The 24,481-nt window shown below is 42.4% G+C and overlaps 1 protein-coding gene across 4 annotated transcripts in view; it reads left to right on the top strand.

Moving 5' to 3' along the window:
- LOC126457729 (esterase E4-like) overlaps positions 1-18,350 on the top strand; it is a 339,670-nt gene extending 321,320 nt beyond the window's left edge. For 2 of the 4 annotated variants that reach the window (XM_050094268.1, XM_050094267.1), the window contains exons 8-10: positions 9,962-10,115; positions 17,624-17,753; positions 17,927-18,350. In XM_050094268.1, the coding sequence (XP_049950225.1) occupies positions 9,962-10,115; positions 17,624-17,753; positions 17,927-18,110 (468 nt within the window). In that variant the 3' untranslated portion in view covers positions 18,111-18,350. The remainder of the gene's footprint in view (positions 1-9,961; positions 10,116-17,623; positions 17,754-17,926) is intronic. The other 2 variants (XM_050094269.1, XM_050094270.1) reach the window with 2 other exon arrangements.
- Positions 18,351-24,481: the final 6,131 nt, after the last annotated feature.

Raw genomic sequence — 24,481 nt, 5'->3', positions numbered from 1 at the left:
TCCCCTGTCCGGGTGGAGGCCCACCGCACTTTGAATTCGTCTCGTGGTGTAGTCTATAGTAGCTCCCTCGACGGCTTGACTGACGAGGAGCTTCAATCTTTCCTCGCTGAGCAGGGTGTGACGGCTGTCCATCGGGTCATGAAAAAGGTCAACAATGACCTTGTACCGACCCGGACACTTTTCTTGACCTTCGATAGTGTTAAGCTGCCATCGCGCATCAAGGCGGGCTACGAGGTTATTTCTGTTCGCCCCTATGTCCCGACACCTACGCGCTGCTACCAGTGTCAGCGTCTTGCTCCAATGCGGCTAAATGTGGCACTTGTGGCAGGGATGCCCATGAGGGTGACTGTCCACCTCCGTCTCCTCGTTGTGTGAACTGTCAGGGTGACCATGCCGCATCCTCCCGCGACTGTCCTGTCTATAAGGAAGAACGCTGTATCCAGGAAATTCGAGTCAAAGAGAAAGTGTCCACCTGGGCTGCTCGCAAGCTATTGGCTAGTAGGAAGCCCACGCTGCTCCCAGCGGGGAAATACAGCACTGTCCTCGCCTCTCCTCGGACTACCCGGGAGGTAGCAACCCAGACATGCGATCTGACCTTCAGCACCACGGTCGTCCGTTCGGCCAGTGCTAAGATCGCGCGGTCGACGTCTCCTCTTCCTCCCGTCACCCCACAGACACCAGCCACTTCCTCAGTTTCTGCTAAGTCGAAGACCCCGAAGTCAGATGCACGGGCCTTCAAGAAGGAACCATCCCGTGCAGACTTCCTCCGTCCCTCGACCTCCCAGCCTTCGACCGGTACTTCCACCAAACGTCCTTCTAAAAAGGCGCATAGGAAGCACAGTTCTCCTTCTCCGCCGCGGCGCCTTTCTTCTCCTGCGCCACCCAGCGGTTGCCGCCCCAGGCCGTCATCCGTTTCGCCTGGCCGCACCGCTGGTAGCCGAACATCTGGCCGTTCACCGGCGGAGGAAGCTCCCCCTCACGGCCATCCTCCCGAGATGGTCGATGACCCTATAGACCCCATGGACGATGACTGTCCGCCTCCTGATAGCGGCGGCAGTGCTCGCTTGAAGCCAGGCCCTAAGCGGCCTTCGAGGTGACCACTTCTCTCATCTTCCTTTTCTTACGATGGCACTTATTCACTGGAATATTCGCAGCATTCGCTCCAACCGAGAGGACTTTAAGTTGCTGCTCCGCTTGCATCGTCCGCTCGTCGTAGCCCTCCAGGAAACGAAGCTACGCCCATGCGATCAAATTGCCTTGGCACACTACACCTCTGTGCGTTTTGACCTACCCCCTGTGGTAGGTATCCCAGCTCATGGAGGGGTTATGTTGCTGGTCCGGGATGATATTTACTACGATCCCATCACGTTGCACACCGGCCTGCAGGCAGTTGCCATCCGCATTACTCTCCCCACTTTTACGTTTTCCTTTTGTACCGTTTACACTCCATCGTCATCTGCCGTTACCAGGGCAGACGTGATGCAACTTATTGCTCAGCTACCTGCACCATTTTTGTTAACTGGAGACTTCAATGCCCACCATCCCCTTTGGGGCTCTCCAGCATCCTGCCCGAGGGGCTCCTTGTTAGCAGACCTTTTCACCCAGCTCAATCTTGTCTGCCTCAATACTGGCGCCCCTACTTTTCTTTCGGACACATCTCACAGCTATTCCTATTTAGACCTCTCTATATGTACTCCCCAACTTGCACGCCGGTTTGAGTGGTATGCACTTGCTGATACATATTCGAGCGACCACTTCCCGTGTGTTATCCATCTCCTGCAGCGTACTCCCTCTCCGTGCTCCTCTAGTTGGGCCATCTCCAAGGCAGACTGGGGGCTCTTCTCTTCCAGGGCGACCTTTCAGGATCAAACCTTCACAAGCTGCGATCGTCAGGTCGCACACCTCACGGAAGTCATTCTCGCTGCTGCTGAATATTCCATCCCTCACTCTACTTCTCCACGTCGCGTACCGGTCCCCTGGTGGACCGCAGCATGTAGAGACGCTTTACGTGCTCGTCGACGTGCTTTACGCACCTTTAAACGCCACCCTACAGTGGCGAATTGTATTAATTATAAACGATTACGTGCTCAGTGTCGTCGTATTATTAAAGAAAGCAAGAAAGCCAGCTGGGCTGCATTCACAAGCACCTTCAGCAGTTCTACTCCTTCTTCTGTTGTCTGGGGTAGCCTGCGCCGGCTATCTGGCACTAAGGTCCACTCCCCAGTTTCTGGCTTGAAGGTCGCGAATGAAGTCCTTGTGGCCCCTGAGGCTGTCTCCAATGCCTTCGGCCGCTTTTTCGCCGAGGTTTCGAGCTCCGCTCATTACCACCCTGCCTTCCTCCCCCGCAAACAGGCAGAGGAGGCTAGGCCACCTGACTTCCGCTCCTCGAATTGTGAAAGTTATAATGCCCCATTCACCATGCGGGAACTCGAAACCGCACTTGGCCGATCACGGTCCTCCGCTTCAGGGCCTGATTCTATTCATATTCAGATGCTGAAGAACCTTTCTACTGCGGGTAAAGGTTTTCTTCTTCGTACATACAATCGCATCTGGATTGAGGGACATGTTCCCGCATGCTGGCGCGAGTCTATCGTTGTCCCGATTCCTAAGCCGGGGAAGGACAAGCACTTGCCTTCCAGTTATCGACCTATCTCGCTTACCAGCTGTGTCTGTAAAGTGATGGAGCGAATGGTTAACTCTCGATTGGTTTGGCTGCTCGAGTCTCGACGCCTACTTACCAATCTACAATGTGGATTTCGTAGGCGCCGCTCTGCTGTTGACCATCCGGTTACCTTGTCGACCTTCATTATGAATAACTTCTTGCGGAAGCGCCCGACCGCGGCTGTGTTCTTTGATTTGGAGAAGGCTTATGACACCTGTTGGAGGGCGGGCATTCTCCGCACCATGCATACATGGGGCCTTCGCGGTCGCCTCCCTCTTTTTATTCGTTCCTTTTTACTGGATCGACAGTTTCGGGTACGTGTGGGATCTGTCCTGTCCGACACCTTTCGCCAGGAGAATGGGGTGCCACAGGGCTCAGTTTTCAGCGTCGCTCTCTTCGCCATCGCGATCAATCCAATAATGGATTGCCTCCCAGCTGATGTATCAGGCTCCCTTTTCGTGGACGATTTTACCATCTACTGCAGCGCGCAGTGTACACGTGTCCTGGAGCGCTGTCTTCAGCGTTCTCTTGACCGTCTTTACTCCTGGAGTGTCGCCAATGGCTTCCGTTTTTCTGCCGAGAAGACGGTCTGTATTAACTTCTGGCGCTACAAAGAGTTTCTCCCACAGTCCTTACGACTCGGTCCCGTTGCTCTCCCAATCGTGGAGACAATCAAATTTTTAGGCCTTACCTTTGACAGGAAACTTAGCTGGTCTCCACATGTGTCATATTTGGCCGCCCGTTGTACCCGTTCTTTAAATGTCCTCCGTGTTCTCAGTGGTATGTCGTGGGGAGCGGATCGAACCGTCCTATTTCGTCTATATCGGTCGATCGTCCGCTCCAAGCTGGATTATGGGAGCTTCGTATACTCCTCTGCACGGCCATCCATCTTACGCCGCCCCAACTCCATACAACATCGGGGTTTACGACTTGCGATCGGAGCATTTTATACCAGTCCCGTAGAGAGTCTTCATGCTGACGCTGGCGAATTGCCACTCACCTACCGGCGCGATACACTGCTTTGTCGGTATGCCTGTCGGCTACTGTCAATGCCCGACCATCCGTCTTATCGTTCCTTTTTTGACGACTCTCTTGACCGTCAATACGGGTTGTATGTCTCTGCCCTGCTACCCCCTGGAGTTCGCTTTCGTCGCCTCCTTCAACACCTTCATTTTTCACTCCCTGCAACCTTTCGAGTGGGCGAGAGCCGCACGCCACCTTGGCTCCAGGCTCAGGTCCACGTTCACCTCGACCTCAACTCGCTCCCAAAAGAGGTCACCCCCGGTTCGGTCTACCACTCCCGTTTTTTGGAACTTCGTTCGAAGTTCATCGACATGACTTTAATTTATACAGATGGCTCTAAGACCAATGACGGGGTCGGGTGTTCCTTTATTGTTGGGGCACAAAGTTTCCAATACCGGCTCCATGGCCATTGTTCGGTCTTCACAGCTGAGCTCTTTGCCCTCTACCAGGCTGTTCTTTACATCTGCCGCCACCGACATTCTGCTTATGTCATCTGCTCAGATTCCCTGAGCGCCATCCAGAGCCTCAGTGATCCGTACCCGGTTCACCCTTTCCTACACCGGATCCAACGCTCTCTTCAGCAGCTGGTGGACGTCGGTACGCCGGTTAGCTTTATGTGGGTTCCTGGCCATGTCGGTATCCCTGGGAACGAAGCTGCAGATGCCGCGGCCAAGGCTGCGGTCCTCCAGCCTCGGACAGCTTCTTGTTGTGTCCCTTCGTCCGATTTTAGCAGGGTCATTTGTCGGCGCGTTGTGTCGCTGTGGCATGCCGATTGGGCTGCACTTACCGACAACAAGCTTCGGGCCTTAAAACCTCTTCCCGTGGCTTGGACGTCCTCCTCACGCCCTTCTCGGCGGGAGGAGGTCGTTTTAGCAAGGTTACGAATTGGACACTGCCGGTTCAGCCATCGCCATCTGCTGACGGCTGCGCCGGCGCCGTTCTGCCCATGTGGGCACTTGCTGACGGTTAGACACATTTTAATGTCCTGTCCAGATCTTAACACACTGCGCCTCGATCTTAACCTGCCTAATACTTTAGATGCCATTTTAGCGGATGACCCACGAGCAGCTGCTCGTGTTCTTTGTTTTGTCAATTTGACAAACCTCGCTAAGGACATTTGATGATGTTTTTTAGTCCTATGCCTGTCAGTCTGTCTTTTATTGTGTTTTCCCTTTTAGTTGTTGTTGTCAACTTGTGCCTCGCGGTGCATTCTTAGAGTAGTCAGGGCGCTAATGACCACTGAAGTTGTGCGCCCGAAAACCACAAAAAAAAAAAAAAAAAAAAAAAAAAGAACAACTCGGCGAACGCTACGGTTGCCAACTGGTTGGTATGAATCAGGAGAAGACAGCGCACGGTGGTCAGACTTTCATTTACCGAGGACTAATAATAAATTTCAATTATCTGCGGGTTCAAACATATTTCCCAAAGATACACAGAGCGTCGAAAATATCGGAGAATTATATATTGGGAACGATCTATATGAATATATTAGCAACGAAACCAACAAGTACTACAGTCGAAATTGCAATACAAGGAAACTGGATAAAAAAAAAAAGTTCGTCGACGTTAGGGACCCGAACTTTGAAAATGGCCTGTGCTTGCTTACCTTATGGGAACTGTAAAAAAAGCCAGGACCGATGACAATCGACGAATCCGTTGATACACATCAATATTTCACAAAACGATGTCCTGCAACCGATTCAGACAAATACTATCATTTTTCATTTTTCCGACAACAGCAATAAACTGGATAATGCCGACCGGCTTTTCAAAGTGCAATTCGTAACTGATTAATTTTCCAAAAAGTTGAAAGAAACCTTTAACCCAAGTCAAAAACATCTCAATTGATGATGGAATGATACCGTGGAGTGGACGGTTAAATTTTAAAGTGTACAATCCGTTGAAACTTACGAAATATGGCACACTCATTCGGATGCTGTGTGATTCGAGTGCTGGATACATTTCCTCGTTCAAGATATATTCCGGCGCTGGGCGAAAACAGTGATGGAACTATTGAGACCTTCTTATGGAAACTACATCACCTCTACATGGATAACTATTAAAAAAGTGTAGAACTCGCAGAGAAGTTATTTCCAAAGAAAATTAGAGTTTGTGGAACCATACGGCAAAACAGAGGATTTCCGGAAAATTTGAAGCGCGCAAAAGTCAATGTGTTTGAAGCTTGTCATCAACGGAAAGGTGAAGTTCTCGCACAGGCTTGTAGAGTGTCGAAAACTAACGATACGAATGATCTCTACAGTACATAATGCCACCTTGACTGATATTCAAAGAAAATGAAGAGAAACCAATTACACAATTAAAAAAACCTGAAAGTGAATTAGACTATAGCACATACATGAAAGGCGTGGATCGGGCAGACCTATATTTGAGCTATTACCCTACATACAGAAAAAGTATAAAATGGTCAAAAAATGTTTGCATGCACGTTTTTAATTGCGCATTATTTAATGCGTTCCATACATGGCAATATTTCGATACAGACCACAAGAGTCTCTTATTTCACGATTTTTTATTGAAAGTGTCGTAGATGAAAGATCATGTACCTGCTTCTGAGCAAAACTTAGGGGTTGCCACTACAGCGCGTACATCCCATCATGATCCGGTTGACAGCATTTCCGGTCACATAAAGCAACATCAGCTAATACTTAATTACGAAACGAATAAACTAAAACGAAGGAACTGCCATGTATGTTTCAAAAACGAAAAAGAACAACAAACTTAATGTGCAAGTCTTGCGGAGTTGCGTTACATCTTGGAGACTTTTTCTGCATATCATACGAAAGAGAAATACTAAGTACGAAAGACAATGCAAATAAAAAAGTGTATGAAACAAACAAATTTAGTATATATTTTCGTATGTATCTCTTTGGAATTTTATGAAAGTAGGGTAACAGGGTTGTGAACTTATGAGAACTAACGATGAGATTAGTAAAACTTAACAATTTATAATCTCCCGATAATGTCAAAACTGCCGGCGACAAGCCAAGTAATTCGAATTAGCGCTGCCGGCGCCAAGCGAATACATTTTTATGAGACGTGCGGAGGGAAAACAGGATACAGTTTCTGATGATAACCAAACACTATTTTCAGTGTCGTGAATATACAATTATTTTAACGCTTAATGTTGGTGGACATGTATTGTTCCTGAAATCAATTGCTTTTCACAAATGCAATTTCGTGATACTCAACAGTTTACTCCAAAATTTATTGATTTGAACACACAAACTGTTACTGTAAAGCTACATAATAGGATCTGAAGTACAGCTTTATTGTTTCTCAATACCTAAACTTTGTAAGTTTACATACAGGTTCTGAACACCAACTTTTAACTACTGAACACAGTCAATGAAACAGAAGGGTTGGTAAAATGCTCCTATCCCCATATTTATTATTCATTCAGGCTCTTCATAGTCCGCTAAAAGTCAGATGTAAAGTGCTCCATAAAAGGAAATGTGCTCTTCAGGGATATGACTCCAGTTTCTTGGAGTCAGCCGTTTTCTTGCCGCTCAGTGACACAGTTTTCGTATGATGCAGCAGTTACTTTTGTGTTTAAATCAATAAGTAAACGAAAAAGTATGCCTAACTAGGCCTCCAATGTGCGCTTTGCTATCACATTTCCACTACACTCACTTTTGTATTCAAATTCCATGAATTCTGATACAGTGAAAGATTGTTTCTCACTTCATGGGAATACTTTCCTGTTCACTGATTCTAAGGACATGACACTGCATTTGTAATTTTCTGACCATCATTTTTGAAATGCATAATATTCAGTTGAAACAACTTTCGCCTGATAGTTTTGTAAGGTACTTAGCAGTAGCAATAAGTTCTACAAAGTGCATGTCCTGTGAATACTATAAACAGCTCACATTTTCTTCTTAATGACCATGAAGTCCTTGTCATATCGCAGTAGCGAATGGTCTCTAACCGGGAAATAACTAATTGCGACAAAACGCTGAGAAACCGTAACTGCCACAGGAATCTTACCGTAGATTAATTCTTAATGTTCCCTGAGTTACCTATTTGAAAATATATAAAATAATTTTATGTTGGATCGCAAATAATTTTGTGTGAAGTCCAGTAAAGAAATACACACTTCATCAGGCCTATTTTTGCGACGCCATCATAAATTTACAATGTTTAGAATGTTGCACGTCCTGTTTTGAGGTAATGTATATTGAACCCAAACGTTACGTTTCCAGAGGTAGGACGCATCTGGCACCGGGATGCTAGGAAGTGACAGATTGTACATAAAATCTATGGCAATACCTGCAACATCACCCTCTTTTTGACCTACTTCTTTTCCAGAAAAATTTGAAGCTCTGCATTTATGGTCCATCGGTACTGTATCAGGAACGATCTTGGTATTTCATTCAGTATCTTCGTAATTTATTTTTAAGCCCTTAACAAGTTCCATATTTGCTAACCTGTGGAGTAAGTGTAAACCGTTCTTTGAATATTTTTATCCAAAAGTCATACTTAATATTACTTGTGTGGGGATGCCATATTTGAAATTGCTCATGCATGAGTTTGACATTCAGTTGCCCATTTAAACGTTTCATAGTGAGTTAGTTTTTCGTGATAGGAATTTATGTGATCGATAATCATACATATTTCTGCATTGCAAATGAGATTTCCTGGTGCATTTTTACCCCTCTTATCAATAGGGGACATTTCACAAGCAAAGAGATTGGTTATCCTTCTGAGCCTTTGGCTTGTGACGCCAAGGATAAATATGAAATGTTTCTTGGACACCCCTGATCGGCACTTGCTGGAAGTAATGAAATATTGTAAGTTGTTATGCCTTGGTTTGCTGTTAGCTGCTTCTGGTACTCTTCCTCTCCTTCAACAAATATTACCTACAGAAGTCAATCCTTGAAGATAAGAATAGTGTACATTCTCTGATGTCACGCCATGGAAATGTGACAATATTTCATTTCCTTCCTCTTCGAAAATTCTTTCAAAGTATTGGTGATAACGTCTGGAAAATCATACAGATACTTCACTGACACAATAAATCATTAATTTTTTCAATTATACATATCCTTTATTATCATGACATTACTTTCTTGCAGCCTTCACCCATGTTTTTTTCTTTTAAAGTAACTTCCCACTGTAGTTTATGTAGTCTAAACCTTTAATTTGCGACCTTTTTATGATTTCATGTTGATGCTAAACATTACTTACGCCTTTTTCCTCTTTAAACTTTCACCACCAACATATACATCCAAATATTCCATCATGGTGTTTAACATCGCAAATTCGCATGAATTTAGAGATAATATCAGGCAACGGACTAACCAACGTTGGTTGCAGAAATGGAATTAGTCATGGTGTTTCTCCTCTGATATAACTTTGGCATCTCAGTTCTTCCATTAAGAGTGAAGGAAAAGATGTTCTTCTTGCATTAGTTAGCTAGAGGGAGCGTCAGGATAGGGACATCTATTCTTAACTTAGTACAACCAAAACGTGGACAAACGTTTGTCCTGCAGTCAGCTATTAATATAATTACTACTAACAACATAAACAAAACAACCAGTATGCGTCTGTTATATATGTAATTCGACTAACAAATGAAACAATCATTTGTTTTGCATGAACACTGTCTCAAAGACGTTCTTTACTGTTATGTGTGAGCAATATCTGAAAAAAATAGACTAGATAAATGTATCATTAAATAAATGTGTTAAAGTAGAAAATTAAAACATGAACGATGGAAACAACCGAAAAGAATTAGGTTATAAAATTGGAAAAAATACGTTATTAATTCATTTATTACTTAAAATTTGTGTATAAAAATTACTTTCTGCTGAAGACTGAAAAAAGATAAGTTTAGCTTTCATGAGATTTACTTTCAAATAGTTTGAGAATTTGTCCCCCTGACAGGCATTGCATATCTAACAGAAGTGTGCTGGCACAAACCTCAACATAGCTTGCCCCATGCAAAATTGTTCGACCCTTTTGGGAGCTAACTACTCAGCAGCAGTTACTGATACGTTCGTCTTTTTGAAGCTTTTTTTTCCTTTCCTTTTTTTTCCTTTCTTCGAGCATTGTTCACACATGTCAATTTACGCAATGTTTACAGTAAAGTGGGTCGCTGGGACAGAGATAATGAAAATATGTACTGGTATTGCAGACAGCTTACCAGCGTAAGTACCTACTCGTTAGTATACTAAAGAATGTCCTTGTTCCGTGAGAAACTACAGTCCTCAGTCCCGCGAAAGAATGCGATCAATGTGTTTTCATGTGTTACAGTTACGAGGAGACTACTATTTCGTGTACACAGCGCTGGAAGTCACCAGGTTGCATGCTTCAGTCCCTGCAGCGCAACCCGTCTACTTCTATTTCTTCGATGTCGAAACGAAGCTAAACATTTTCAAGATGATGTTCGGAGCCTCGAAATACAAAGGTATAAATTTCAGCAAGCAGTACTGTTTTATCGTCTGTTAATTAAACGGCGCAGTTGCCATCGTAACTGCAAGTGTGGCTGATGTGTGTGTGTGTGTGTGTGTGTGTGTGTGTGTGTGTGTGTGTCAGACATTATTATGATAAGCTAAGTAACTTTTTTGATTCTGGAGTACGCTTCAAAGCGAGATAATACATTACACTATTTTTCAGTGTAGTTACCAAGCCATTAGAAAACGGCTGTGTTAACGGTCTCTTCATTGGCATATCTTTCCCCCAGTTGTTCTGTCAATTTGCCGAAAATGTGCAAACATTGTGGCGCAAGATTTTCTTTCATTCCATATCAGCACCACCCACGATTTTGCGTTATTGCGCACATCATTTGCACCATTTCCGTATCGTCGGACGGATGTGACGTTTGGTCGGGATGTACTGCCAGAGTTTCACGTTTAATCTGTGCGCAATTTAGACGCTTTGCTAACAAGAATCGTACTAGTTGGGGTATTTCATCTTTGGTGTACGTTTCTAGTTCCCGGATCATTTCACTCTCATAGTATGATGTACCTCTTATTAGTACCACAACAGAACTGTTGGCTACAGGACACCTGAAACATGTACTCTCCTCTGACAATACGCCAATCTGGTTGCACCTTACCGTAGGACCCCGTGCGTAACCTACTTCCCAAAGTTCTTACTTATTATTTTAATATATTATTATAAGTTAGTTAATTTAAAATATTTCTTATTTATTATTATAAATAAATATTCTTTATGTTTGCTTTTATTTTAGTTATTGGATTTAGTTGGTTTAGCTTAGTTCCTTATTTCCTTTAATTTTACTCTCCTGAAAACCTGGAAAATATATGTATTTCGTTTTAAATACCACAGGAGGGCAACAGATACATTCCGCAGCGGCAATCTCGCGGAAATTTCTCGCCGTTATCTGCTCCAACTGAAATCTCTAAAATCTGCTCGCTACGCAGATCGTTCGGCACAAATGTGTGCTATGTTGTTTGACGAGTCTGAGTGATAGATCCAACAGTTTAGCATGTTAAACTTTGTTAATTCGGAGATAATCTCTCGACGAATTCTGACCGTGAAAATGCAGGTTCGAATTATCGTTCCAAACTTCACCTCCGAGCGACTTACGTCTAGTAATGTCTGTACCGTGATAATTAACTAATTTAGATATGGAAATACACAGCCCTTGAATAGTTGATGTTAGTTATTGGATTTTATTTTGTGCAAAAAAACTATTTGAACATTTACTATACACCGTAATGGTGTCTCACATCACCATCCATTCACCTCTTTCGCAGTAGACAGTATATTTGTTTATTTCTGCAGCTCTTCATTCAGTGATACCCTTCCTGAGCGTACTGTCTACAGCAGCGATGAATTAACATCAGGAGACGGAACATTGCGCTCCACATAGATTCTTCCCCAGGCGTAGTACCTCTCCTTACCTGACCTCTTCGCAAGTCCGAAATATGCTTTATTTCTAGCTCGTAACTGAATGATCAACGCAGTTGTGTTGTCTGTAGGATATCCTGATACATTATGAGCTTAGTACGAGGGTAGTGCAGACAGTAATGCATCTCATTCTTCTTCTCAGCCGAAAACAATTCTAAGAATGCGATACTTTACGTATGTATTATTTCAAGTCTCGTGAGTGAGCGCGCCAAGTTTCCGTAACTTCCTATAGACAGTGTAGCTGTAGGACAGTTATAAAATGTCTGGAACTAATTAACATTACAAGGAACGTCCTACATTGAATTTCTCGCTGCAGAGAAAGAAACTGTGGGGAATATTCACAAACGCTTGTGCAAAGTCTCTGCAGCATCTACTGTCGTCAGAAGTACAGTCAGTCGCTGGGCATGGGCGGTGAGGTCAATAGAAGGCGGTTAGGCGGAGCTCCACAATTTGCAGCGGTCGGGGAGGGCATCCACGGCAATCATACCTGACATGTTGCAGCGAGCTGGTGTCATTCGCGACGACAGACGCAGTACGACTCGGCAGTTGGCAGACATTTTAAGGTCGATGAGGGGGTGATTCACATTATATACAAAAGAAAACGATATTCTCGACGGAGGAATGTTTCTTTTACACGCAACCTCAAAGTACGTTCCCAAACGTGATTCGTTTAGGCAATATATTGACCACCTACAGTATCTGAGTCGTAGCCGGCACATAGCTAACAAATCGTCTACGACAAGCATTTTTATGAGAAATCCCGCCGACCCTCCAACGAAATGAATAATAATTTGCGGTGATTTCCTTAAATCGAAACGGTGTATGAAGGGATAAAGTATCTGAAAAGGGCTGCGGGATTTCCAAAATAATGCGATGTTGTGGGGTGGCCTTCAACTACGTATCCTCTGACTAAGAGTTGCAATATTAAAAGTTTTGGCTGGTTTCTTTGTTTAGGGGCTGGGATACGTAGTTGCCGCATTACAGGCCAAATACTGCTGAATCTACAGTATACGATAAGAATACACACATGAATCGAATGGTCGAAGGTTTCTATCACTCGGCAACAGCGAATTATGAATGTTAGATATAAATTTATAAATGAAAGACTGCAATTAAAAAAATTTGTAGGTATTATCCTAATGACTTTAGATGATGAGTACGATAGTAAAAGTACTTCCGAGAATGTGGTTATTTCTGTAAAACACTTATTGGTATCGATGGTCCAGCAATTAAATAAATATAAGTTGAATAACAGGGAAAAAATAGATTCTTACAGCACGAAATTAGTTATGAACAACAACACAGCTCGCGAGATATTTACTTCTAAACGCACACTACATCTTCACCGTGGAAGCCACGGAAATCCCACAAGTGCACAAGATGGCACTCCAAAGTATTTCTGTCTGCCACGACCACGCACAAACCGCTCCATACTCTGTCCTTCCGCCAACTGTGCGTCCGTCGCGTCGTGCCGTCCCCTGTCCTGTGCCGTACCGTCGTGGGCACTGCGTGCCCTGTAGCCGAAACGATTCTCCTCCCCCAGTTCCATACAGTCTCACTATTAACGAGCTCTGTCATTGCCTAGAGCGCTCACTCCATGTCTCCAAGCCAACATATCCACACAAACATAATGAAGCACAATCGAAAAACTGGATTTGCATTTAAATAACTTGAAATAAAATAAATATTCCTACAGCTGGACCATAAACACGCTCTAACACACATTATTAGATACATAAACAAATTAAATAAACACATATCAAAGGAATAGAGCAAAAGGTTGGCCAGTAGGCTAATGCCTCTGTGCTTTTTTAAACACAGAACATATTTAACAAGTTTCTTCATGAATATTATATATCGGATATAAACAAAGACACAGATGAAGAAATGTATTTGTAAGTATGCTGCTACCGTTTTTCGTGTAACTGTGGAGTACTTATGGCCGGACGCGATCGATAGTAATCAGCCACTTTGACCTCCAATAACTCGTGTACTATTCAAGTTACATGCCTATAATTCATACTAATTTAGGTTTACACTAATAGCCTTCTAAAGATACGGCGATCGACAAAATGGGATGAAGTGCTTAGATTTTGGAAATTCGTTGCTGGGTGTTATTTGTATAATTTATCGTCAGATATAAAACTTTAAAGTAATGAAGATAATCGAACTCTGATTACACCATCAGAATCGTCGTGCAAATAATGGTAATGTAATGTTTCGTTTTGAGGTATCATGATTCATCTGGCTACTATTAATTATGGTTTCACAAAGTCCGCCATCTTTGGCACTCCCGGCATAGACATTTCCTTCATCCACACAAAGCACCGTCCTCGTCACAGCGGAATTCCCAGCCACGTGGCTGGACCATGCGCTGGGGCTGCCTCTCTCGTCCGGCTAGCGTTCGGCATCACGTGTTGGCTGCCGGGCCCCGGCTGGTCGAGCGGCCCGTGCTGCAGCCCCAACTTCGAAGATATATTATTTACAGGGCACCACAACTCGCCCGTTACCTCACAGGGCACAACCTTTTTCTTTCCTTCCTGCAATCCGACCTTACGTTTCCTCTCTGATAACGTCTTTGTTGACTAGATGTTAAAATCTAATCGTCCCTAAGGCTGCTCGTGTTCGGAAGATACTCTACTGTAGGTTATTGTAGATGCAGCCAGCCGAGTAATTCTTATTCCCTGTGTGGCGTGTCTGCATTTAGTGAGGAGAGGGTCCAACATAGCTTCACATTTCCATTCAAAATCTTGGAGACAAGCTTCTAACTCGGAGAGGAATAAAAACAGGTGATCGAGTGAAAACACCACGTTACAGAATAATGCAGCTGATCTTTAGAACAATGTTTGTCAATAGTGAAACCTCCCGTCTCCTCTACACCTCTTTTGTTAATGATAACCTTACATTTGCAATATATTACGTAACCTTCCCTTACGATTTCTATCTCTTGCTTAATAACAACAAATGAAATATTCCCTTCGAAATTTATTCTCTTTCTCAATCTTCGAATACAAAATTTAACTGCTGCTTATTAAAAGTGATTTTCTGATTATTCCGACGAAACATACACTCCTGGAAATTGAAATAAGAACACCGTGAATTCCTTGTCCCAGGAAGGGGAAACTTTATTGACACATTCCTGGGGTCAGATACATCACATGATCACACTGACAGAACCACAGGCACATAGACACAGGCAACAGAGCATGCACAATGTCGGCACTAGTACAGTGTATATCCACCTTTCGCAGCAATGCAGGCTGCTATTCTCCCATGGAGACGATCGTAGAGATGCTGGATGTAGTCCTGTGGAACGGCTTGCCATGCCATTTCCACCTGGCGCCTCAGTTGGACCAGCGTTCGTGCTGGACGTGCAGACAGCGTGAGACGACGTTTCATCCAGTCCCAAACATGCTCAATGGGGGACAGATCCGGAGATCTTGCTGGCCAGGGTAGTTGACTTACACATTCTAGAGGACGTTGGGTGGCGCGGGATACATGCGGACGTGCATTGTCCTGTTGGAACAGCAAGTTCCCTTGCCGGTCTAGGAATGGTAGAACGATGGGTTCGATGACGGTTTGGATGTACCGTGCACTATTCAGTGTCCCCTCGACGATCACCAGTGGTGTACGGCCAGTGTAAGAGATCGCTCCCCACACCATGATGCCGGGTGTTGGCCCTGTGTGCCTCGGTCGTATGCAGTCCTGATTGTGGCGCTCACCTGCACGGCGCCAAACACGCATACGACCATCATTGGCACCAAGACAGAAGCGACTCTCATCGCTGAAGACGACACGTCTCCATTCGTCCCTCCATTCACGCCTGTCGCGACACCACTGGAGGCGGGCTGCACGATGTTGGGGCGTGAGCGGAAGACGGCCTAACGGTGTGCGGGACCGTAGCCCAGCTTCATGGAGACGGTTGCGAATGGTCCTCGCCGATACCCCAGGAGCAACAGTGTCCCTAATTTGCTGCGAAGTGGCGGTGCGGTCCCCTACGGCACTGCGTAGGATCCTACGGTCTTGGCGTGCATCCGTGCGTCGCTGCAGTCCGGTCCCAGGTCGACGGGCACGTGCACCTTCCGCCGACCACTGGCGACAACATCGATGTACTGTGGAGACCTCACGCCCCACGTGTTGAGCAATTCGGCGGTACGTCCACCCGGCCTCCCGCATGCCCACTATACGCCCTCGCTCAAAGTCCGTCAACTGCACATACGGTTCATGTCCACGCTGTCGCGGCATGCTACCAGTGTTAAAGACTGCGATGGAGCTCCGTATGCCTCGGCAAACTGGCTGACACTGACGGCGGCGGTGCACAAATGCTGCGCAGCTAGCGCCATTCGACGGCCAACACCGCGGTTCCTGGTGTGTCCGCTGTGCCGTGCGTGTGATCATTGCTTGTACAGCCCTCTCGCAGTCTCCGGAGCAAGTATGGTGGGTCTGACACACCGGTGTCAATGTGTTCTTTTTTCCATTTCCAGGAGTGTAGAATGTGTCGTCGTCGTGGCCCTCAGTCGTTATCTGCAATAACCAAAAACTGTTCCTTACCTTTTTTACTGTTACTGGATCGCCATCTGACTGCTACATCGAACTGCGACATGAATATACTTACTCTGTTTCACTATCCTCTATTAGCTGCTGGTGGGCTTTCATAATAAGTGGCTCTATTTATTGCCAAAGCTGACGTTATTCTTTAATAGCAAAGCTCACGTTATTCTTTAATTAATTTGAGAGAAGTTACGTAATTCATAGTTAAATTTTCTCTTGACAACAATAAAATTTTGCAAAGATTTACGTTGATGGTTTTTTGGATGGAATATAATCAATAATGCAATAATGCTGGCAAAAATTAATTCTATTCTGAAAACGCTTCAAATATTTACTGTTGGTAATGAAATGATTTTGCAAACGTTCAAATGGGACTTACTTTTACAATAATCTTACAACTAGCATTTCACAAACATACCTTCAGTAGTCTTGAGTTTCGCAAAGAAAATAATTCAATAATATTAGTTCCTCTTATGATAATAGTTGTTGTCTCTGTACATCCGTTTATAATCTCTTGTAAATCATAGCTGGTGGCTGGCAGGCACACTACTCCTCTCAACCTCTCGCTTCACTTCTCGCTTACTACTGACTTCCTACGAACGCTAAAGTGCCGTTTCTCCTGCCAACAATGCTTTCTGGTGCAGACAATCCCTGCTACCATTATAAAATGTATCAATGCGCGGTCTTTCCAGCTCTTTTCTTAAAATGTATCCGTACGTGGTTTCTCCCGCCCTTTTTTAAAATTATATCAACAATACTTTGGTGCAGATATTCCCTGCTACCACAATTATTTCCAACGTGACAAATATTAATTATTCCTATTCAATCCTATTTTAATTAATTGTGGTTTGACGATAGACAACAGAAATATGTCTTACAATAGTATTATGATGTATAAAAAGCACAGGATTAGAAATATGCCTCAGGTCATTTAACTATAAGACTCAAAACTCTCATAGTTACGAAACGCATTAATAGGATGTAGTTACTGAAGTGCACTAAACAATAACGGTGTTGAAGCGAATGATGAGGAAGACAATGATGATCCGAAATAGACTGCAAATAATTTAATAAACACAGCTGAATGGAAGTATACGTGGTATGTGAATAGCCTTTCTTCTGTATAAATCGTATACCTGTCCCGCGTAAGTGCAGGTCTACTTCAATTCAGGTAGTCGGTTTTCACAGAGCAAGGACAGAAATCAAGGGCAAAAACAGTATCTCATTAAATTCCAGTATACATTGTATCTTAATAATCTGAGAAGTATTCCTGTTTGTGATACTGTGCTTTGCTAGATAAACAGTAAAAAATAAATAGCTTAGTGAATAAATAGTTACACACCCACTTGAGAGGGGATTATTGTACTAGGTGAGTTTCCACATGAATTATACTGTCTAGCGGCATTGATTGATCGTGTTCCACCTTTCTATATGAAATCAGATATCTTAAAGAAATGACAGTGACAGCAAATGGTTTTTTATGTGCAGGAGCGGCTCACGCTGATGATATCCCGTACCTGTTTCGTTTTGGACTCCTCAACCCCAGCCCACCGAATAGTGTGGAGGGAAGGGTCATCGCCAGAATGACTAAACTTTGGACCAATTTCGCTAAGACTGGGTAAATTACTTACATTTACTGCTATTCCTTATTTACTTCTCATATTGAGTAGAGATGAATTTTTTTCTGGTTTATCAACTTTTTTCTACTGTGAACCAGTACATAGTCGGTTTTTGGTATGTAATGAAGATGTGATTTCGTAATTACATTGTGCAATTTCTCATCGTTTTCAGGAAACCAACACCAGGAGGCGACGAGATTATCTCTGTAACTTGGCCTGCAGTGAGTGCGGACCACTGCCAATACCTGGAGATAACGAACGATGGACTTGCAATCAAGGAAAATTTGTTCAAGGAGAGGATGGATTTCTGGGATGCGCTGCATAAAAAGAAAGCTGGTGTAAAGTCATCTTCGTAACGTCACTCACCAAAAGCTGTCAATAATGCGCACTGAAAAGGAAACTTGCACCTTTACGGAACAGAGGAACGCGGTATCTGCATTTGTATTCAGGGTTCAAGAAAGTGTGTGCGGTGCCGTATGTTGAATTATGGTGTAATTATGTGTAATTATTACCGACAGTATTCCTTCATTATCTTACAAAATACTTTGAAACTTGTAAACCATTGCGAAAAATAAACTGCTTATGTTGGTAGAATAGATCGAAGTCTGTATTTCATCTGACTGTACCCTCATTTCGTAAATCTGAAGCTTTAATGACAATTCTTTTGCAGCTGGTATGCTAAAATCATTGTCTCCATGTCGCGTAACAGACATTTCTCATTAGTTTAAGTTCCCGTACTTCTTTTAGAGCACTACTAACCGTGTCTCTGGCAATCAAATCACACAGTAAAATATCTAATAAGAGCAGTGACAATATTTCATACGTTCAATTTGGAAAATAAATATTGCTCTTCATAGCGGGTAGTCCAGATTGTCATTCTTTAGTTTCTGTACCAGTAATGTAAAGGGCTAAAATTTAAAAAAGATTAACCTGAAATCTGTGACTCTTCAACTGAAGGGAAACAAAGAATCATTAACTTACAGAAATTTTGAAAGCACGTCTCAGAGACCGCACTCCACCCTCTATTGATGTAAATAGTAGAAATTTATAGTCTCACTGGTTCAGTTTTCGCCAGCATACTCGACGCGTATAAAAAAAGTACTGGAATATGGTGCTTGGAAATCGACAGAAACATTATTGAAGAGGAAGCAAGAGTGTATTAGGGGCATGTGGTGTTTGTCTCAAGAGAATCAGGGAACTATGGAAATTCTAAATCTAAATGTCTGTTTAGTGATTCTAATCCTTCTCCCAAATACGAGTTCCCTGTTTAACCACTGCACCATCTATCATGGTGCCTGGAAACAAATATAGAAACCTGACAGATTGTGCTGACGAAAACTGAAACAGACCACTTAACAGTTTAAATACATCAGCTACATAATACAAAATACATGTTCGATTTAGATAATTATAATTCGTTATAGTAACCCTCAGGAAAATAACAGATCGAACAATGTTCGTAGGTGCACTGAAAGAAAGTTTCTTACTTCCACCTGATAATGGAAACACCTTGTAAGTAACCACCACGTTGGAGGATTATTGCCCAATAGTCAAACGACGCGTTGTCTCATCCTTGCCTAACTGAACAAGTGTTCCATCTCTAATGATACGACTATCAAAGAGACCAATTTTAAAATTCGATCCTTAATTCGCTGAATCTTCTTCTTTGTGACATACTCTGCGTTGTTCCCAGGTCCCTGTACGTAAACTTGATAATGTACAAATGTTGGGAAACTCAAAGGATCAGGAGATCTGGTGAAGCCAGCATGATTAGCAGTTTTTCCACATACTTTTAGGGTACAATTCATAAGGTACAATTCATAACCAAGTTTACTTAACCCCAGGTTACCTATGCTTTTATTCTTAAAGTGGTTACTGAAAAGGGTTGTGGCATGGTCAACCCACTGGTATTAAAATAGTCTGCAGATAAAAAAATTAAAATTCTCAAAGATTTATGTATTTTAACTAAAGTGGTGACTTACATATGTTGTTAATAGTTACACATATTGGATTCAGTCAATAAAAAATTGGCATATTACACTACAAAATACAGTTGTCTTGATATATTATTGTCCTTGCCATTATTAATATTAGTCTGTGTGTACCACTGTAAACATAAAATCTGACTGTGTGACTGAGATCATCTAACTATATGCTGAAAGGCTGCCTGGTACAGAATTATCTTGAATGATGATGCTGTACGTGGTGTAAACGTCTCTGTGCTCTATCCACACATTCACATCAATCCGCTTGATCTGAATTGATGTCTTCGTTAATTCCTGTCGTGTCTTATCATTTCCTACAGCGAGTAATTAAACATTCGCTTCCAAGGTTTGAACATCAAGAAAATTATAAGTCTAAATAAGTAATCTGATCATTGCAATTTCATGTACACAAACCGAAAATCACTTCCTTGCTGTAGATCAATCGGCCTACTTCTCCTCTCTGAAACATCGTTGATTCCTGTAAAGTTCAGTTATTCCTTTTCTTTCATTATAATGAAACACAAGTTATGTATGAAAATGCCGAAATCATCGTTGTGCATTGACGAACGGTTGTGTAGGTATTTGGCTGTGTCGGAGTCGAGTGAATGGGAAGCTTTTTCAAAGTTTCGAAATGAAAGTTCAGCTTTAGACCGCGTAATTATCTGCAGGCTCTGCCATTCAACCAGAGCATACGTACCCTCTTTCTGCGGTCAAATCAGTGTCTAATACAATAAGGTGAAATGGCTCAAATAATTATTTTCACAGACCAGTTTAGACTGAATATAATTTCCGTCTTCATTTAATGGTCCATGAACAACATGCACTTGACTTCAAGTTAACTATAACCTAGGAATTACATCAAATTAGTAATTCTTTTCTAATGAAGTCCAACAATGAGCTTAAATATCCTGAAATTCAGTACAGTTCTTTTTCCACAAACCTTAGCACCGTCGTGATTAATATTTAAGAACTCGCTCCTGCGAAACGCAACTCGCCCTTTTTTCACATCATATCTTGCGAACCATGGATGAAGGGTATTCGACGGATGCCATATTCCTTGACTTCCGGAAAGCGTTCGACTCGGTGCCCCACTCCAGACTCCTAACTAAGGTAAGAGCATATGGGATTGGTTCCCACGTATGTGAGTGGCTCGAAGACTTCTTAAGTAATAGAACCTAGTACGTCGTCCTCGATGGTGAGTGCCCAGGGAAGTGTGGTAGGTCCGCTGTTATCTACATAAACGATCTTTTGGATGGGGTGGATAGCAATGTGCAGCTGTTCGCTGATGCTGTGGTGTACGGGAAGGTGTCGTCGTTGAGTGACTGTAGGAGGATACAAGTTCACTTGGACAGGATTTGTGATTGGTGTAAAGAATGTCAGCTAACTCTAAATATAGATAAATGTAAATTAATGCAGATGAATAGGAAAAAGAATCCATTAGTACTGTAGCGCTTGACACAGTCACGTCGATTAAATATTTGGGCGTAACATTGCAGAGCGATATGAAGTGGGACAAACATGTAACGGTGGTTGTAGAGAAGGCGGATAGTCGTCTTCGGTTCATTGGCAGAGTTTCGGGAAGATGTGGTTCATCTGTAAAGGAGACCGCTTATAAAACACTAATACGACCTATTCTTGAGTACTGCTCGAGAGTTTCCGATCCCTATTAGGTCGGATTGTGGGAGGACATAGACGCAATTCAGAGGCCGGCTGCTAGATTTGTTACTTGTAGGTTTGATCATCACGCGAGTGTTATGGAAATGCTTCAGGAACTCGGGTGGGAGTCTCTAGAGGAAAGGAGGCGTTCTTTTGGTGAATCGCTACTGATGAAATTTAGAGAACCAGCATTTGAGGCTGACTGAAGTACAATTTTACTGCCGCGAACTTATATTTCGCGGAAAGACCACAAAGATAAGAGAGATTAGGGCTCATACAGAGGCATATAGGCAGTTATTTTTCCCTCTCTCTGTTTGGGAGTGGAACAGAGAGAGATGCTAGTTGTGGTACGAGGTACCCTCCGCCACCCACCATATGGCGGATTGCCGAATATGTATGTATATATGTAGATGTAGATATATTAAATTTAATTCAGAAGAGTAATTACCTTGTCAGAGAATTCATTGTTGTGACAATGTCTATCTTATTGTATTACCTCTGACTGTTCGAGGTGCACTGCACTTTCACCTGTTCGTCGCCCTCACTCACTGGCTACATTTACTCTGACCCACCACTTGGGCGCTTAGTGTCCTACGTTTCGGTATAAGAAAGTATGGTTTGTAAACGTTTATAAAATTTTTAAAATAATCGTGCGTGATACAGTACATGATTGCTCTTGACAACAAATGTGCGTTATTACCATAGTTGGGGCCACGTCACTATTGCACAAGTGTCCACAATTAACTATATTTGGAAAGTGCAGTTTAAAAACTATGGTCGTATACACCTTAAGAATAAAAATCCCAGATATCATACATTATTCAGACAATAATGCTCGTGAAAAGTCTCATAAATATTGTAATTTAAAACATAATTGAATCATTACAAATTGACTGCCGATTTCACTAGTTAAGATATTGTTTGGTGGGTCCCTTTAACTAATTTAATCCAAACCAAGTTTGAAAATGGATAATGGCACAAAGAATATAGGAGTGGTAGCACTGTTGCTACCGTTTCCAATGTTCCCACTGGACCCTAGGAAAAACCATAGAAAAAACGGAGTATAGATCAAATATCCTTAGATTAGGAACGCGGAATGTGCTCAAAGACTGTGACATGATTCAAAATGATGGAGAGCAGCAATTAGTCTTCGCTTCCGTTCTCTCTCTATTAAAGTAGATACAAATACGAGCTAATAACTAGCCATAATCAGTGCAGTATTCCAGAGTTTTTATAGATTCCCTGGCACGTTTACATCTCTTGTTTGCGCTCCTGTCACAGTTCACTAATTAACTGCGACAGGAGCCTGAACAACAGATGTTGACATACTGGCGCATGTATAATAACTCTGAGATAGTGCATTGATAATGGCTAGTTTCTAGCACAAATTTGGATCTACTTCAATAAAACTAGAACGGAAACGACGACTGATGCCTGCTTTCTATCATCCTGAAAGCCTGGGTAGAAACTTCGTCAACCTTGGCATACACTAATTTAAAGGATTTTTGTACTTCAAAATTCAGAGGATAAAAGTAAAAAAATTTCGGTTTCGATAATAATTTCAACTTCATGAATACCGGAAAATCAATTATTCAGTGATCATCAGAAAAACATTAGGCCAATTGACATTTACATCAAACAGTGATCCATAAGATGAGTGTCATTGTACATAATATGAAGAATATTCAAGGCATCAGTGATGCATATTTTACAAGTAAGATTTTAGGTTGGTGGAATTTTGAAGCAGCAGTGGGAAATCGGTGTAGGTTTTCGATAGAGCAGATCTGCTTGGGATGGATGCGTGTGATGGGCATGAAATGGAATGACTGCTTGTTCAGGGTTAACAGGAATGAATTGATCGTCTGTTGCTTTGGACATTACAACAGTTCGATAACTGGAAACAGACCATATATACAATCGAGTTGTCATTCCACACGATGTAACAAAGCTGAAAAGAAACGGATTAGAAGACACTATCAATTCATATTGTTGAAGGTTATTCTTCAAATTACTGTTGGTTTGGCTGTAAAAGATTTCTTTTGAACTTTTATCCTGCTCAATCAAACATTCATTTACCAATGGAGATGGTAATATTGTGTTTGTGCATTGTTCACACTGCGATTCCACGTAAAAGCACAGAATGGCGAAGTTTCAGAATGATTTTCCCACAGCAACAAAGTTCATTCTTATTCTGTTGTAGAGTATCCTTGCTCTTTCGATACCATCACAATTCCTGACTCATGACTAATTCGTTTTATCGATGCACAACTCTGTGTCGTTGTTAATTTGTTACAGGATACAGTCAATGTTTTCCTACATTGAGTCCTTTTAGGCTGAATTGTAACCACGATCTATAGTTCTTGATAATGATTCATTTTAATTCACGATATGATTACACGAGTCTGAATTAAGAGTACTGCATGATTCTAACATAGCTATCATAATCTATCACCCTCGTCTGAGTATGTGACTTCTCACTGAAGCCTTGCTTTTGTAGTCATGACTATCCTATACTCTAAACAGACGAAGGACTTAAACCCACACATATTTGTAAAGTAAATGTAATAATTTGAAAGTGTTCGTATGAAATAAAATATACATAAAAATTCCCCTTCATTAGAACATTAGAAAATTACTAGATATTTGCCTTTTAAATCTAAGATGATAACTGCAAGAATTGAAAACTTACTCCTATCCACATTCACTACCTACTGGATGTAAGTCATTCATGAAATCGAGCTAGATCAATATTATTTAACTTCAGTACAATAGACTCAATAAGGTTGTGTATCTATTGTCAAGATTCAAAATAAATCTTGTTAATTACATGCACAAGATTACTTCATAAGAATCTACCTTAAATAGCTGAAAGAAAAGTCCATCTTTCTGTGATGATAACGACAAAATGCAATTAGAAAACTACACTTGTAACACACAAATCACTATTCAAAAGCTGTACAAAATTCATTGCAGTATGCAAAATCTTACACTCAGGTATATTTACCTTTAATGTCCTGGTGTGGATACATTCCTTTTAGTCTGTTCGTGTTAGGATATCCTGATACATATGCATCGGGATTTAGTAT

Source organism: Schistocerca serialis, chromosome 2 (genome assembly GCF_023864345.2).
Source record: "Schistocerca serialis cubense isolate TAMUIC-IGC-003099 chromosome 2, iqSchSeri2.2, whole genome shotgun sequence".
In the NCBI taxonomy this organism is placed as follows: Eukaryota; Metazoa; Arthropoda; class Insecta; order Orthoptera; family Acrididae; genus Schistocerca; species Schistocerca serialis.
The sequence above is the reverse complement of the archived record's forward strand: the minus strand, read 5'-3'. Positions and strand labels throughout refer to the sequence as shown.